We start from the raw sequence: 15,739 nt of genomic DNA, 5'->3' as shown, positions 1-15,739 counted from the left end.
GTGGACCAACACATAATATTATTGTTGTTTTATCATATTTCTGAGAAATAACAATAATAATAATAGCCTACTAACATTAACCTTTATTTTACATCTACAGATTCTTGAGAAAATCTTGATCTTTATTTTAAGCAAAAAATAAATAAATCGCGATTTTCATTTTAGCCAGAATCGTGCAGCTCTACTTATTAGTAATGTATAAAATTTTAAAGTGCAAATAAACATAAAAGAACCCTTTTAATTAAGCTTTTTGAAGCAATATCTGAGTGGTTTTGTGTAAGTAATTAAGTCTTTATTTGTTGATAGTCTTGACATTTTCCGCAAATTCATGAAAAATACATTATTTCTTGCAGAAAATGGTTGGATTTGGCCTTATTTTTCACAAGAAATGTGAACACACTTAAATTAAAGATTTGAACTGATTGTGATTTTTAAGAAAAGATTAGCCTTAAAAGAATGAATCGTTCATAAGCCAGACATAGCAGCTACTTTGAGAACTATTAAGGTTAATTTGTCATGATTTGTATTAACAACAATATACATTTAAAATGTTATTTAAATTAGCCTATAAGATCACTTTTATGTTGCTGTTTTATTTTAAGAATCATCAGTTTGCACTCATTTTAATTTCATGGAAAATAGCAGCCTAGTCATTTTTGCAAATATATAATTTTGTACACTTTTGAAGACCATTCAAATAAATAAATAAATAAATAAATAAATATACAGTTGATGACAGAATTATTAGTCATCCTGAATTATTAGCCCTCCTTATAATTTTATTTTTTTTCTCCTAATTTAGGTTTAACAGAAGAAACTCATTTCTAATAACTGATTCTTTTATCTTTGCCATGATGATAATAAATCATATTTTACTAGATATTTTTCTTGATACTAGTATCCAGCTTAAAGTGACATTTAAAGGCTTAACTAGGTTAATTGTGGTTTGTTCTTGCTTAAGGAGGCTAATAATATTGGCCTTAAATTGTTTTGTTTTAAAAATAAACAGCTTTTATTCAAGCTGTAACAAAACTAATATATATATATATATATATATATATATATATATATATATATATATATATATATATATATATATATATATATATGGCTAATAAGTTTGACTTTAACTGTAGATACCATTTCTATGTTATCCAAATAACTTTGTATCACTCCTGCTAAATAAAGGTGTACAGCAATTTTAGTGATCTCATCAGAACCAGAGTTATGCGGTCACGTGTCGGCGGTGTTACGATGGGATAATCAGTGGTAGTACCCAGTCTGAGAATCCGCCAGGATGATATCGCTAGTGTCTCCAGGGAGCGCAAGAGAGAGGGTGAAAGAGCGCTGAGATTAGGAGTGTACGCATGGCTGGGCACTGGAGTAATGGTCCTACACACACACACAGAGCCCGAGGAGGAGCCGCCCCAGATAAGATACACACTGCAATCATGTCATGCTCACAGGCTTACCACAACTCACGCACGCCTCCTTACATGCCCAACAGCTGTTAGGAAGTGTGCGCAACTCAGCTGCCTGCTCGACTGGATATTAAAGATGGCATGTAACCGTATGCTGTATGTCTTATAAATAAACAAGCATTCAATATGTATGTGAAGCAAAACAGTGGCAGAGAAGGAGAGAAAAAACAGGAAGTTGTTCATTGTCAGATTGAAGGGCTATTTTTTTTTTGTGAATTAATAGCAATCAGTGTTGGTTCAAGGTTAGAAAAATCAAGATATGTGATGAGTGGCCAACATGTTGCAAGCTGTTGCATAAAGTGTGATAGTTTGTTTTAAATAAACAACATTGTAAGCTGTTGACCTTATTCTTCATGTATAAAGCAGAGATACCATTGGATTTTTTTTTTTTTTTTGGCTGGAGAAATCCAGTTTCATTCATTCCCATTGATTTTCAGAGTTCAGAAAGAGTTTCTTATGCTGCTTGGTATTGCAAATGGATCTTTTTGTATTATATAATTATACTTTTTATGTATAGTCATGAACACTTGTTTGTAGAGCAAGTAGTTTAACTATTTTCTGCACTTTGTTATTCAACCCAGGCTCATTCTGTTTATGTACTCCTATATACATTTCTAAAGAGCTTCAAATAGGTCCCCGAAGCTATATATATATATATATATATATATATATATATATATATATACTTTCAGTTTTTGTATTTGCCAATCCCCTTGAGGCCGCTGTCTATGCTTTTACAGATTCACGCTTGCTGTTCTCACATAAATCCACCAGAGGCTGCTGTCGACTGACTGACTTACTGACTGACCGACTGATAACCCCACCCCCTTTCCTAAATCCAACCAATAGCACCGTCTGACCTGCCCACCCACTTCCGAAACCCAACCGACAGTTTTAAAAAGCAATTCAGAAAAAGAAAAGCCTTCACCTGATTTTTACCAGTTTTTCAGATTTTACCACATTCTCGTTGGTATTTACTTGTTTCTTTTATTTTTTAGCTATTGTTTTTGTATTTCCTGGTTTCCAGAATTGTTTTTCACCTGACTCGATCCCCGTTATAGCGATCAACTCCGCTCTGTGTCTCGGCCAACGTACATGTCGAGCTACCGAAAAAACTGGTAACAGCTAGAAAGCTGTCCATACAGAGGTGAGCAGTCAGCTGCTAAGTGAGAAAATGGTGTCATACTGCCCCATAGCGTTCCTTTTAAAGATGAAATGCAGCCATACATAGTTCTGCCTACATAATTTGTGATCTCTAGAAATGTACATAGGGCTACGTTTTCAGAATGAGCCTATGTTGTTATTATTCCTAGTCATTTCTCCCATAACCAGCTGAATTGTAAGTTCCAAAACAATTGCAAAGACAAGCACACTTCTGTATTTCAGAATAAGGTCAGCATAATTTAGTATTAGGGGTTGAGGAGCTGGTAAGATTTGAAGGTGTTTTGATCATTTTACTAAACTGAAACGTAATAATCAACTTTAGACAACCAAGTTAATTCAGCTCATTAATACAGTTATGTCAACGAGATATATTTTGTTAAGACAGGGTAACAGATTTTTTTAGTTATATATAACAGTGAGAGGGATGCATTTACGTGATCACAAATACATTTTTTTTTTTAGTTTTGAGATGTTTTGAATTTTATAAAAAAAAAAAAAAGATTAAAAAAAATACACAGGGAGTCAATTTTTTAAATCCAATTCAAAACGAAAGCCCATAAGAAGAATAAAAATAAATAAATATTTGTTATAAATATGTTATAGTCATTTTGATGACTCTCAGGACCACAAAACCATTCATATGTGTGTTATTACTATCTCATTAAAGAGATACAACATCCAAAAGCTGAATAAACAAACTTTTTTATGTTTTTGTAGGAGATTAAAATGTTTAGCTCAAAACTATTTAAAAATCTGGAAGCCAAGGGTTGAAAAAATTGAAATATTGAGAAAATCACTTTTAAAGTAATTATTTACACTTAACAGTGATTATTTTTACATACAGTTGCAATGCAGATTTTTACTGAATGTTCAAATATTTCTTCAAATATACCCATGCTTATTTTTTTGTTCAGGGCCATAAATAAAATAAAATAAAATAAAATAAAATAAAATAAAATAAAATAAAATAAAATAAAATAAAATAAAATAAAATAAAATAAAATAAAATAAAATAAAATAAAATAAAATAAAAAATAAAATAAAAAAATAAAATAAAATAAAATATTGTTTTAATTAAAAAATAAAATAAAATAAAATGAAAGAAAGAAAGAAAGATCATACTTACCCAAAACAACTCTGAACAGGATTGAATTGGTTTTATATGGTTTTAAACTCTGTTAATATTTGAAAGTCATCTAGGCAGTGTTTCTTAACCACATTGCTGGAGGACCACCAGTTCTGCACATTTTCCATGTTTCCTTAACCTTCCTGATTTTACAACTTCAAACATTCATATATATTGTGTTTTACATCTGATTGCCTCAAAGTCTTATGATATCCTCCACACTATGCACTTGAATATATAAAAGTGATGATCACCTCTTTCATTGAATTTTGAGTGTTTTAATCAACGGTGTTATCCTGTGGTGTTCAAAACTGGCCACCATAGGAAATGAACGGGTACATAGTCAATATTCAACCATAAAACAGAAAACATCCCCATAGACACCACCCCAACTCACTCACTCACACACACACCTTTCAGACTGAGCAATGTCTTTTGTGGGTACACATCTTTTTCCTGTGCTTGTGTGCCAATCCTCCTACATGATTACCTCCATGATATTACGTGTTCATTTTGTAATACTTTTTCGGAGCCTAATTGTATTTTGACTGTTATTTTATGTCTAATTCTATAAATACATTGTTCACAGCTAAAGAACGTTGAAAAAAAAATTGGCGGTGAAAAATGCTTTTTGAGCTATTTAAGAGCAGTTAAAGAGACTGAATTTTGACTGGGAACACTAAAGTAAGGAGTGGAAGGTGAACTTGACAGGAGGGTTAAGTAAACACACCTGATCCAGATCATCAGCTCATTAGCAGAGACTGAAAGACCTGTAATGGGTGTTACAGAGACATCCCAAACATGCAGTGCTGGTGGTCCTCCAGGAACGTGTTTTACAAACATTGATCTAATGTATCCCAGTCTTAAACTGTTGTTCCATCATGACAGTTGCTGAGAAACCTGACCATCAGCGTTGGGCAGTAGCGTCGCAACAAGCAGTGACGCTACTAGCTTAATTTAGCTTAATTAGCTTGGCAGTAGCGTCATTTCTTTCTAAATCAAATAGCTTTTCTGTAGCGAAGCTATTAGTTTAAGCAAGTTTAAGCAGTAGCATCCACACAAGCTACATTTACCGATGGCGGATTATTAAGTGATGTCACTGACATTCACAGAGCTGTGAGGCCGGTATCTAGCCGATGAAAGTAAATCCATATGGGGTTGAGAATGACGATTTCTTCTTCTACCTGTTTTACAGTGGTCAACAACACACTTTTTGCCGTGTTACTGCCACCTCTCGATCTGGTCGGTGATATCGCTAAACAATCATTAGGCTGACACAAGAAACTTACTTGATTGAAAGATGACTGTGAGAGAGGATATATACAGTTTACTTAAAGTCAAGCCTAAAATATACTATGGTAATTACTATTAGTTCATGATAGTTAATAATGATACTTCTCTATGTAGTGTAAAAATTTATTATTGAATAGTTGTAAATATGTAATACAATATAATGCTTATTCCTAAATATTTCCCTTTGCTATAAATGACTATAGTATTATAAATGGTAACACCTGGCATTATTGGAGTTTTTGTGTTTGCTGTTATATACTATAATTTGTTTTTGTTTGGTACAGTTTATTATTTGCAATAAATAATTTAACTGAACAATTATGCCTCATATGATTCATTGAAAGTTTTATTGATCACTAAGATGTGATTGACTTGGATTTAAGTTGCTTCGATTAAAAAAAAAATAATAAAAAAATGCAAAAATAGCTTTGATGTAGCTAAGCTACTTCTGCCAAGTAGCTTTTAGCTTAGCTTGCTACATTTCCCAGAGGGTAGTATTTAGTGTTGTTAAGCGACATTTTACATAGAGTAGCTAACAGCCTAGCTACATTTTTCAAGTAGCTTGCCCAACACTGCTGACCATATAGCCGAGATCCAGGTGCGCATAGTGTAGGAATGCAAATCTAATGTGTGGTATATGTATTTTATGTATATACACTCTAATGGAAAGCATCTTGTGAGCAAAATGTGTAAAAACTAGAAATAGTAGATATATATCATTACAAAAAGCAAAGTAGAAGTATTCGCAAAATATCTTCTCTGAGGTTTGTTCTTACACGCTCTCTCCACCTCACCAAAGCCACTTTAGCAGGGAGAAACATAGCTAACCTTTCCGCGCTGCGAAATGCTGACAATCTGATCCCGATTCATGCACATTTAGGTCCGCTAGAATCTAGCATTACAAGCGAGCCTTATCTGTAGATAACACGCGGAGGGTTAAAGCCAGCCGAGCAGAGGCAGGGGGTTGATCTGGGCGATAGCTACATGGCAGTATGTAATTGGACTAAAGAGTGTGCTAGGGATTATTTTTATTACTTTGAAAAACTGTGACTGAAAACTTGTTCTGGGGCTATTGAGCTTGTGATACGCGATGCATATCCTCAGGTAACGTGGCTTTCTTCAGTGCTAAGGAGAATACAGAAAGAATGAGTGCATGTTTGTGCTTCTCTGGCTCCTTTTCTTCTCAGCGCCTCTAAAAGATGAAAAAGCTTCATGCTGTAAAAGATGCTTTTGACTTTTTTTCCCCCCTTTTTCTTCTTATTTAGGGAGAGATGCTCCTAGGAACTGCATTTTAATCATGTTTGGCTAATAAAGAGAGATTAGAAAAATCCTTTACACATTCAGGGCATTGTCTTGTTGGGTAAAATAGCTTCATTGTTTGATTTCTCTTTTTGCCTTTACATCAGGTGGATTTTTTTTCCCTCTCCTTCTCAAGGGTCCTAAGCCATCTTAGTAGCCATCAATGTTTTTATTTTGTCTAACTATGTTCCTTTTGTAGCCCTGATTTAAAAAGATCTCAATTTATTCTGGTCCACAAGGTGCCTGGCTCAGTCCCCTCCCAGGATGGCCGGCTGCCGGAAAGCCATATCCTTGCGGATATTTTGGCTTCCTGGCACTTTGAGTGGATTCGTGTGATGGTGGTAAGTGCGGTCCGTATGTCCCTGTGTCTCACTTCTATGGCTCATCGTCTGTCACGCCAAGCAGGGTTGTGTGTCGCTCCCTTTCACCTATCACTTTGTTCTCAGTTGTCACTGTTCATGTTTTATTCTTGAAAAACTAGCCTGGTGATCAGTGTTAGCCTTTTTTGTTGGACTCTGGAACAGCTGGAAACTTTCTACGCTTCATGGGTTGTTTGTCGGATGCTACTGCAAGGTCACCTAAATACGGTAACACGCTTGGTAGAAAGTAGTGTCTTTTGGGGTTGGGTTTTTTCCAGGGTGTCCACACCTATACCTGGAAGGTGACTTTATTCCTGCAGAGTTTAATTTCAGCCCTGAACCAGCCAAACTAAGAGATAGATCATTTAAAAATGTACATTTACTCACTAATTAAAGGCTGAAAACAACTGGAAGTCTAAGTAAGTTGGTTGAAGCTAAAGTCTGCAGAATGTTGACCTGATAGAATTTGGATTGGACACCCCCAGCTTAAACATGTCATTGTGCCTTACCATCTATGCACTGTATGTAAAAGCATTCAGAGTGCTTTAGAGAATACATGCCCATGCTGTCACTAACCTATTTCATACTAGCCTGACAAACAGCCAGTGGCTGACCTAACACGGCTTACCCAATGAAGTCACCTCAGAGAAGTTCATTTGCAGTACAGCTCTTGATAAAGGAACACCGAACCTGTGCTGTATATACAAGGAAAGCAGCTTCCAAGAAGATGGTTTATGAATGAATTATGAGGGTGTATTGATGTTTGTCTCCGAAGTGGAGGAATGCCATTGCCATTTATATCCTTTTGAGAAGCGCATCCCTCAAGGAAACTTTTGAAAATGAGAATGTGTACATGCACTGACTGTAGATGGCATCTCAGCACATTCATAAGTAATAGAGAACTGAGTGACTTTTTGGAATTTCAAGTGTATTGGGGCATTGGATTGCAAACGTAAAAAGTTAAACACCATAGTACCTTTTAGGGATGGGTCATGATGGTTACCTAGTCCAACAACTGATTGGTCGAGTAATGCCTCACTCACACTAGCAGCAACTTTGCAGGTCTGTGCAGGTCTACAGCATGGAGAATACAACCAACCTCTAAGCATGCTGAGAGAGCATCATGTGAGCTTTACTGGTGCTGCTATTGGCTGCTGCTCAAGAATCTTACTTTTCATTTGCAGAAAGTTGAAGGGTTCTCAACTTTCGCTCGACACATCCTCCTGGTCAACACCAGTCACTGTCGCTTGAGTAGACGGAGGTCACCGGAAGTCGCTCACTCTCCGTTGAAATGAAAGCTTGTTCGTCTCTTTGCCGCTGTGAGTCACTCATAGTGTGAGTGAGGCTTAATAAGGACAACAAAGTTGTCTTATTTTAAAACAAATTGCCAGGGATAGGGATAGGTCATTCAATTTTTTTTCACTATACTGTATACCCTTAAGTTGTTTCAAACCTTTATGAGATTCTTTATTTTGTGGAACACTAATGGGCATATTTTGAAGAAACTGTAAACCTGTAACCAAAGACTTCCATAGAGGGAAAATCAAATATTCATGGTTACTGTTTTCCAGATTTCTTTAGCATATCTTCTATTGTTCAACAGAAGAAGGTCACAAAGGTTTGTAACAAGTAAAGAGTGGGTAAATTAGGAAGAAATGTTTTAGTTTTGCTTGAACTATCCCTTTAAATGGAATAATTATGTAATAAATTAGTGATGCAAGGCACATTACTGTTTTCACCTGGTATCCACAAACATTAAGACCATTCTTACTTATTTCTTTTGCAATCTACATCCCTTTTACAGGGGTGTTCCTTTGCAGCAGGTAAATGCCATTGATGAGCACAATCGTGATACACAGCTAACAAGTGAGCCATAGAATGACCAAATATAATTTGTTTTGGTACACATAGCAAAGTATGAATACCGTATTTTGTTGTACTTTCTAACAACAGTTTCCATAAAAATCAGTAAGTGGAGAGTAAATATTTTGGACTGTTTGAACATATTCGACCACATAAGCATCTACACTATTTGATTAAATGTGTTTTCTAATACCTCTGCAAGAGGTCTTAATAAGACAAGTTAAAACCACTTTAGACATTAGACTTGTGTTTAGCACAATCTACTTATGATTGGATTGACAAAAATGGAACTTAATGCTGGGTTCAGACTGCATGATTTTAGCCTTGTTGTCAGGTTTTGAGAAATCGCAGACAAATGTCCGAAATCCCAGGCAAATCGGTTCTTGTTCACGCGAGTAACAATAACACAAATTGAATCAAAGATGCGATCTGAAAGAATAGCAGATAAGTTGCTGACAACTCAAGATATTTAGCATGCCAAATATCTAACTGGCGTGATTTAAAGTCATGATGTGTGAGACAGCAGCATCTACTTGTATAGGTCAGCGGGAGGTTGGGGGAAACGTTAAAAGTGCTTCTTTTCAGTCTATTTGGACCCAAGAAGAAATTTGGCTGGAGCACTCGTGTCTGTTTGACGTGTCATCTGATCAAAACCAACTGGGTCGAAAGAGAAAAAAATGTTGAGGAGAAATTGCTAATTCCCTTCAAAACCCAGGTGAGCAAAATAAGTTAATTTTCTTCACCACTAAAGGCTTCTTTCTCATTATATGCTGTAGTTAATAAACCCCCTGTTGCCATGCCATCTTGTAGTGTAAACACAGCAGCGACAAAACCAAAGTCCCTGTAAGGCAAGTCATTTCACTTTGTGGCCATCTTTATAACCATACCTGCCAACTCTCCCGCCCATTTTCCGTATTGTTCGGTCTTCCGGAAAACTCCCAGATTTCCACCTACTCCCTACCCCCGCTCCTCAGCTTTTTGGTGCAGTCCGGTTAGCTTTTTGGTTCAGTCCCCATGCGCACCCAACCCAACGTGCAACCATCTTCATACCCGCTTCCCGCTCTTCAGTTTGCACGCACCTTACCACCGCACTTCACTTTGCGCGCCCCCCCCCCCCCCCCCCAGATTAAAGCTCCCAAGTTTTATGATCCAAATGTTGGCAGGTATGTTTGAAACACCTCTCAGGCAGTATATTTGGAGATTCTGTTTGAATGGGGAAACATCAAATTCTCCAAAACTACTTGCCAAGCTTACGATTACATTTTATATTACAAATAACCAATCAACTTAAACAACAACTGTCTATTTAGTCTCATTTCTAAATGTTTGTATCACGTAAAATCTGCAGAAACTCATGTCTGGTCCGAGCCTCTCCCCCAGAGAATTGTCATTGTATAGCGATCGCTGATTGACTCCTGTACTAGAAGGCGGGGCTTCATTCGCCATATTGACAGTTACACTTTTCCCCATTCAAAAGTGTACGAGTGACACGTCTTGTGTATTTTGTCTTTGACGAAACGCTACCCCAGATAGTCATGCAGTGTGAAAACATCTGTGACATGACTACTTTGAAAATCATGTAGTCTGAACAAAGTTGACAAGTAAAGAATGTTAAAACAATTGTGATTCTTTGTGCCTAAGAAACATATCTGAACACAATCAGGCCTACTCAAAACAATCTTAAGTATACAGAACACTTGTTTTCGACCACCTTCTTACAAATCAGCTTTGGAAATCTGTGGTTTTGTAAATCTATAGTAGCTATATTGGTTTCTCTGTTGGTGCCCGGCTTGATGATGTTTTCCCAGTTTGACGGCCTCATTTTTGCGGGATAGAGAGGGCAGGGGCGAATCCAGTGCAGTGCTGGATGGAGCTAATTGTGCTCCATTCATCATCAGGTGGCATCCAGGGACCTGGAGAGGACAGGGCAAGGAGAACAGGGAGAGCACAAGTGATCTGAGGTGAGGAGGGGGGGTCGCTCCAGGGGTGAGGGGCATCATCAGAGAGGCTGGAGAACAGGGGCAACTATCAGGTTGACCTTGGGGCTGATGGAGTGCCTTGCCCGCTGGGTGCGGAGGCCTGGGGAGTAATGGCGAAGGTGAACCCGGCTCTCCAGCGTATCCATTAGAGCCTAATGCTGTTGTTTTTAGCAGGGAGCGGTGGGAAGCAGAGGTCGGAAGTAAAATAAAGCGTATTCTCCCTGTTTATGGTGTTATTCATCTGCACGTCATGGGCGATGGGGTGCTGTTGTGGGAGCAGTTACAGTACAGTATTGCTTTCTTTTTTGTGCTCCATAAAACTGAGGTCACTCGTTCATGACTGAAAGCTCTCTTTTGTGTTTGATCAGGGAGAGATATTGATGGAAAGTTCAAAACAAAGGTCAGGCAAACTATATGTCACCAACTTGAGTGATATGAGCAGTGTGGGGGTTTTGGGGTACGCCTCCGTTTGAATATTGAAGGTTTTTATATGAAATAAATTGTATGGATTTGTACAAATTAGCCACTATTCTAACAATTTCCTTGAGAATTGATCTCCACATAGCTTGGTAAGCAAGAATCCTGGAATGATTAATTGTAGATCAGATTAGCAATTGGTTTATGGTTTTGTACAGTTTATTAGTAAAATGTTGTTTAGCGGGACCACAAGTCTTCTTGCTAGTTTAGCTATGAGCACTCTAGATAGGGATGGTCTCTTGTTTGATTTAATTTGATAGAATTACTGTCTTACTCTTTTTGCGAACTGTCACAGTTCACAATCCAATGACAAGGGGTGTAAAATCCTGTTCCTGGAGGGCAAACTTTTTCCATGAGTTGAGCTCCAAATTAACCAGCCTGAAAGCTTCTAGAAATCCTGAAGACCTGCTGTTTCAGGTGGGTTTAATTGGCACTGGAGCTGAACTTTAAGGTACCCCTTCAGGAGTAAGACTGGATGCCCGTGCCAAAAAATAATTTTATTCATAAAAAGTTTGAAACTTTTCTCATTCACATGCAATCACTCGAAATGCACCTTTCAGAACATAATGTGTTATTAGACCTTGGCCCAGAATACCGTCTCCAGTGGGAACGCCATAGTAAGGGCATGTGGATCTCCTGAGAGTAGCTTTTTTTGCCACCTCCATGGTCACATACTGTTGCGTGGGATTCACCCTCTCACCATACAAGTATTTTTGGAGCATCACTAGGGATTTGAGGGAGGGTAGAACCCTGAGGGTGATGATAGTACCTCTGAACTTCAGTAACACTCAAATATCTGACAAATTGTTTGTGTGTGTGACATTCGTGTCTTGTTGTGATACTGCATTACAGATGCTAAAATACCTAAGAGAACTTGATCTTGATATCATTTTGATCCATGATGCTTTTGGTGCGGACACCAGGCAGATTTGCCTGACCCTATTTCAATCCATCGTTTTTTTCTGCTGAAAACTCCCAGTCCTATTAATAAAGATCGCCAATCTATATTTAACCGAAAATCCTGCAAGTGCCGAATTGAACTAGATTATCTTATTCGAGAATCAAAGAGAAGCGCCAAATAGCGTATACACACAAACTCTCAGAATGCTGCTTAAAGTTACTACTCTCATTGATGTTGCATTTGAGGTTGTGTCAAAAGATTTTTGTTTATATTTACTCCTCACAAACAGTAATGCAAATGTTTTTTTCTCCTTTTGATGTGGAATATCTTTTGGCATTCAGTATTTGGGATAGCAGTTATTGGGATCAAGCAGGCAGTCAGGGGAGTTTCCGTTTAGTCTGACACACACCTCAAATCTAATTAAACTGCAATTTTAATTAACCTCCCAAAGTGCTCAGACACGAAGATGAGGAACAATTTCATTGACAAGCCTTTCCCTGTACGTCTCTTCCCCCGTCCCATTCATTATGAATAAAGTGCTAATGAACTACTTTTGGAAAATTAATGCACTCGTCTATTTAAAGAAGTTGTTTTTCCGTTTCATGTTTTCGCTGATAAGAGGTGGGCTCACGTCTGTCTAAGGGGACTTGTCTTGGCTTTAGTTGCCATCAGAGGTGTGGAACTCTTTTCCTTGGTGATATCGCTCCCTTCTTCTGCACGTCTGGGTCAGCGTGCCTTTGGCTTGAAATGAGAGAAGACAAACAAATAATACGCGCATCCAGGGAGCGGCCCGGCCCGGGTGAAATGATTTCATTTTCATCTTGATCTCTATCTTATCTGCCTCCTTTGTTCCCCTCACCTTTAGTGCTGCGTAGATCAAAGAATCTTGTTTTCTTTCCCTCCAAACACGCCGAGAGCAGGGCGTGGGTGTGGATTAGGCCCGGCTGGGGGTCTGTCCTCTTGCATTGGAGCTCTGGCTTTGGTGTAAATGAAGTTTGGCGCCCCTGGGACGTCGTTCCCCCTCCTGCTGTCGTTAACAAACAAGATATGCCCTCTACGAAATATATGTCCTGGTCTGTGCCAACCTCATCAGTCTCCCGCTATGCTGGGTGCCCATCGTGAAAGAGTGGGAGCCTCCTGATGGGACGCTGAGGTGTGAATAGCCTGATGTTGGGAACTGGCTGGAATGGACTTGCCTTTGCTTGTCTGTAGCACTAACAACCCTAAGGAGTTTGGTAATGGGGGATTCGCCAGGGGGTCCCAGACAGCTGAACTCATTCCTCTCACTGTTTAATGATAACACTGTGGAGGACTTTGTGCTTTCGAGATGGAAGATTCTGTTCAATTGTTTGCCAGCCATTAGTGTTGCAAAGCTTATTTAACTTTTAGTGTAATTGAGGTGTTGATTATTCAGGTAATCAGTTTTTACTTTAAAAGCAATACCTAAAAATGAGAATGATGCTTTAAGGTTCTAGCTGACATGGACTTTAGGGATGGTTAGGGGTTTTCATCAGCATCTGTGGCACTTTTAAAAAAAAAACAGCCATCATTTTGGGCAAACAAATTCAAGTTTAGGAATACACATAATGCAATGCACTCCAGAAGGTTTTGCTTATGTGTAGGTCTACTGTTTTTGGTCAAATGTTAAATTTTGCATTTGAAATGGTGTACTTGAACAGATATTTAAATATGTCCTGGTTGTTAATTAAAAGTGATGACATCAGAATACAACTATTCATAATTCTGACTAGTACTGTTGCCTCACAGCATGAATACCAATAACGTTGGGTCCTCGCTGGGCCATCTGGTATTTCTGTGCGGAGTTTGCATGTTCTCCCCGTGTCAGCTTGGGTTTCTCCCGGGTTCCCCATTTTCCTCCCACCATCCAAATATGCTCTATATTATAGATAAATAAGCCTAAATCTATTTTCTAATGTCTTACTCTCCGGAAGTTCGCCTTGGCCTCAGCAGCAGGGGAGTTTGAGATTGACCTGAGCTCAATCTCCCCTCTGGGCTCGAGGATCTCTTGAGCTCAGGGCTCTCTCCCGGGACAGCATGCCAAACAAGCTATATATAAATGATGAGCTAAGTGTGAACTCTTGAAACAATGTGAGGACTTGTACGATCGCCTTTATCCTTCTCTCCTGACCCTGAAAATGTAATTGCCTGAATCGTAGAAAAAAATGAATTAAGATCATGTTTTGGTTTGAACAGAGATTGTGATCTTTTTTCTATTAATTGTGCAAGAAGCATTTTCTAAGAAACAAGCAAAATCATCTGATTTTGGCTGATGATTTTGCTTGTTTTAATGAAAACTCACTTTATTTTGACTTTTGCAAAAATGTTTACTTAAATTACTTAAATACTTTTGAAAACAAAACAAAAATTTTTTTCAAATTTTTTTCAAAATAGTTGGACTAGAACAAACTACAGAACATGACTTAATGACTCAATGGCAATGATATAAAGTTAAAGTCAGAATTATTAGCCCCCCTTTGATTTGTTTTTTTTTCTTTTTAAAATATTTGTTGATGATGTTCAAATGATGTTTAAGCAAGGAAATTTTTAAAGTATGTCAGATAATATTTTTTTCTTCTGGAGAAAGTCGTATTTGTTTTATTTCGGCTAGAATAAAAGCAGTTTTAACTTTTTTAAACATCATTTTAAGGACAAAATAATTATCCCCTTTAAGTTAGATTTTTTTTTTCCAATAGTCTACAGAACAAACTATCGTTATACAATAACTTGCCTAATTACCTTAACCTGCATAGTTAACCCAATAAACCTAGTTAAGCCTTTAAATGTCACTTTAGGCTATATAGAAGTGTCTTAAAAAAATACTGTCAATATAGCAAAGATCAAATAAAACAATTCAAGGGGGCTAATAATTCTGACTTCAACTGTATATGATATGTTACTGTGTGTGTGTGTGTGTGTGTGTATATATATATATTACTGGTCAAAAGTTTGAGGTCAGTAGGATTTTTAAATATTTTAAGATAAGTTTATCCGGTTCACCAAGGCTGCATTTATTTAATTTAAAATATAGTACAAATTGTGAAATGTTATTGCGCTATAAAATAACTGCTTAAAAGTAGATTACAATTTAGAAATTCAGAAAATACTTTAGAAATAACTATGTTATGATTATTATTATTATTATTATTATTATTATTATTATTATTATTATTAATGGTAATAGTAATAAAAGTAAAAATGACCGGAGTAATCATTTCATTTGAAACAACATACAATAAGAAAGCAGTAATTTAAAATTGTAATAAATATTAAACAATTTAATAATAATTAATAATTAATAAAAAAGAATTTTTTTACATTTAATAAATGCTGCGTTGATTAACATAGTTATCTTTAAAAAAAGAAAAAAAAGGAAAAAAAAAAAACATGACAAAAATAAAACTGACCCTAAACTTTTGACCAGTTGTATACATTTAGGGAAGGTTAAAAGCAATATGCTCATGCTGTTGCACTAATACTATGCATTGCGTCCTCATGCTGACACATTTGCTTGTGTCACACGGCTTAATTCCGACTCTTTATATGTTGACATTGCACATTTAGAGGAGTTTGGATTTGGCTGCGCTGCTGGAAGACACTTTAAACAGAACAGATTTTTGACTAAATATCAATTTCCCTTTGCCCGCTGACATCAAGTGTGCGTCCCGCTGCGTCACGATGTGTGTCCACATACGTGAGGAAGAGGACCTGAGGTAATGGAATGCCCAATGTGTCGCTCCAGCGGCCCTCAGCTCAGCCAGGATCCACAGCGGGCTCTT

General features: G+C 37.3%; 1 protein-coding gene across 4 annotated transcripts in view; it reads left to right on the top strand.

Moving 5' to 3' along the window:
• mctp1a (multiple C2 domains, transmembrane 1a) overlaps window positions 1-15,739 on the top strand; it is a 256,389-nt gene that overhangs the window by 208,293 nt on the left and 32,357 nt on the right. For 2 of the 4 annotated variants that reach the window (XM_073951401.1, XM_009301796.4), the window contains one exon: window positions 6,603-6,704. The exons of the other annotated variants lie outside the window; for them this stretch is intronic. In XM_073951401.1, the coding sequence (XP_073807502.1) occupies window positions 6,603-6,704 (102 nt within the window). The remainder of the gene's footprint in view (window positions 1-6,602; window positions 6,705-15,739) is intronic. 4 annotated transcript variants of the gene reach the window in all.

The sequence above is a fragment of the Danio rerio genome, chromosome 5 (assembly GCF_049306965.1).
Source record: "Danio rerio strain Tuebingen ecotype United States chromosome 5, GRCz12tu, whole genome shotgun sequence".
Lineage (NCBI taxonomy): Eukaryota > Metazoa > Chordata > Actinopteri > Cypriniformes > Danionidae > Danio > Danio rerio.
Note: the sequence above shows the minus strand (reverse complement) of the source record. Positions and strands in the feature narration are given on the sequence as shown.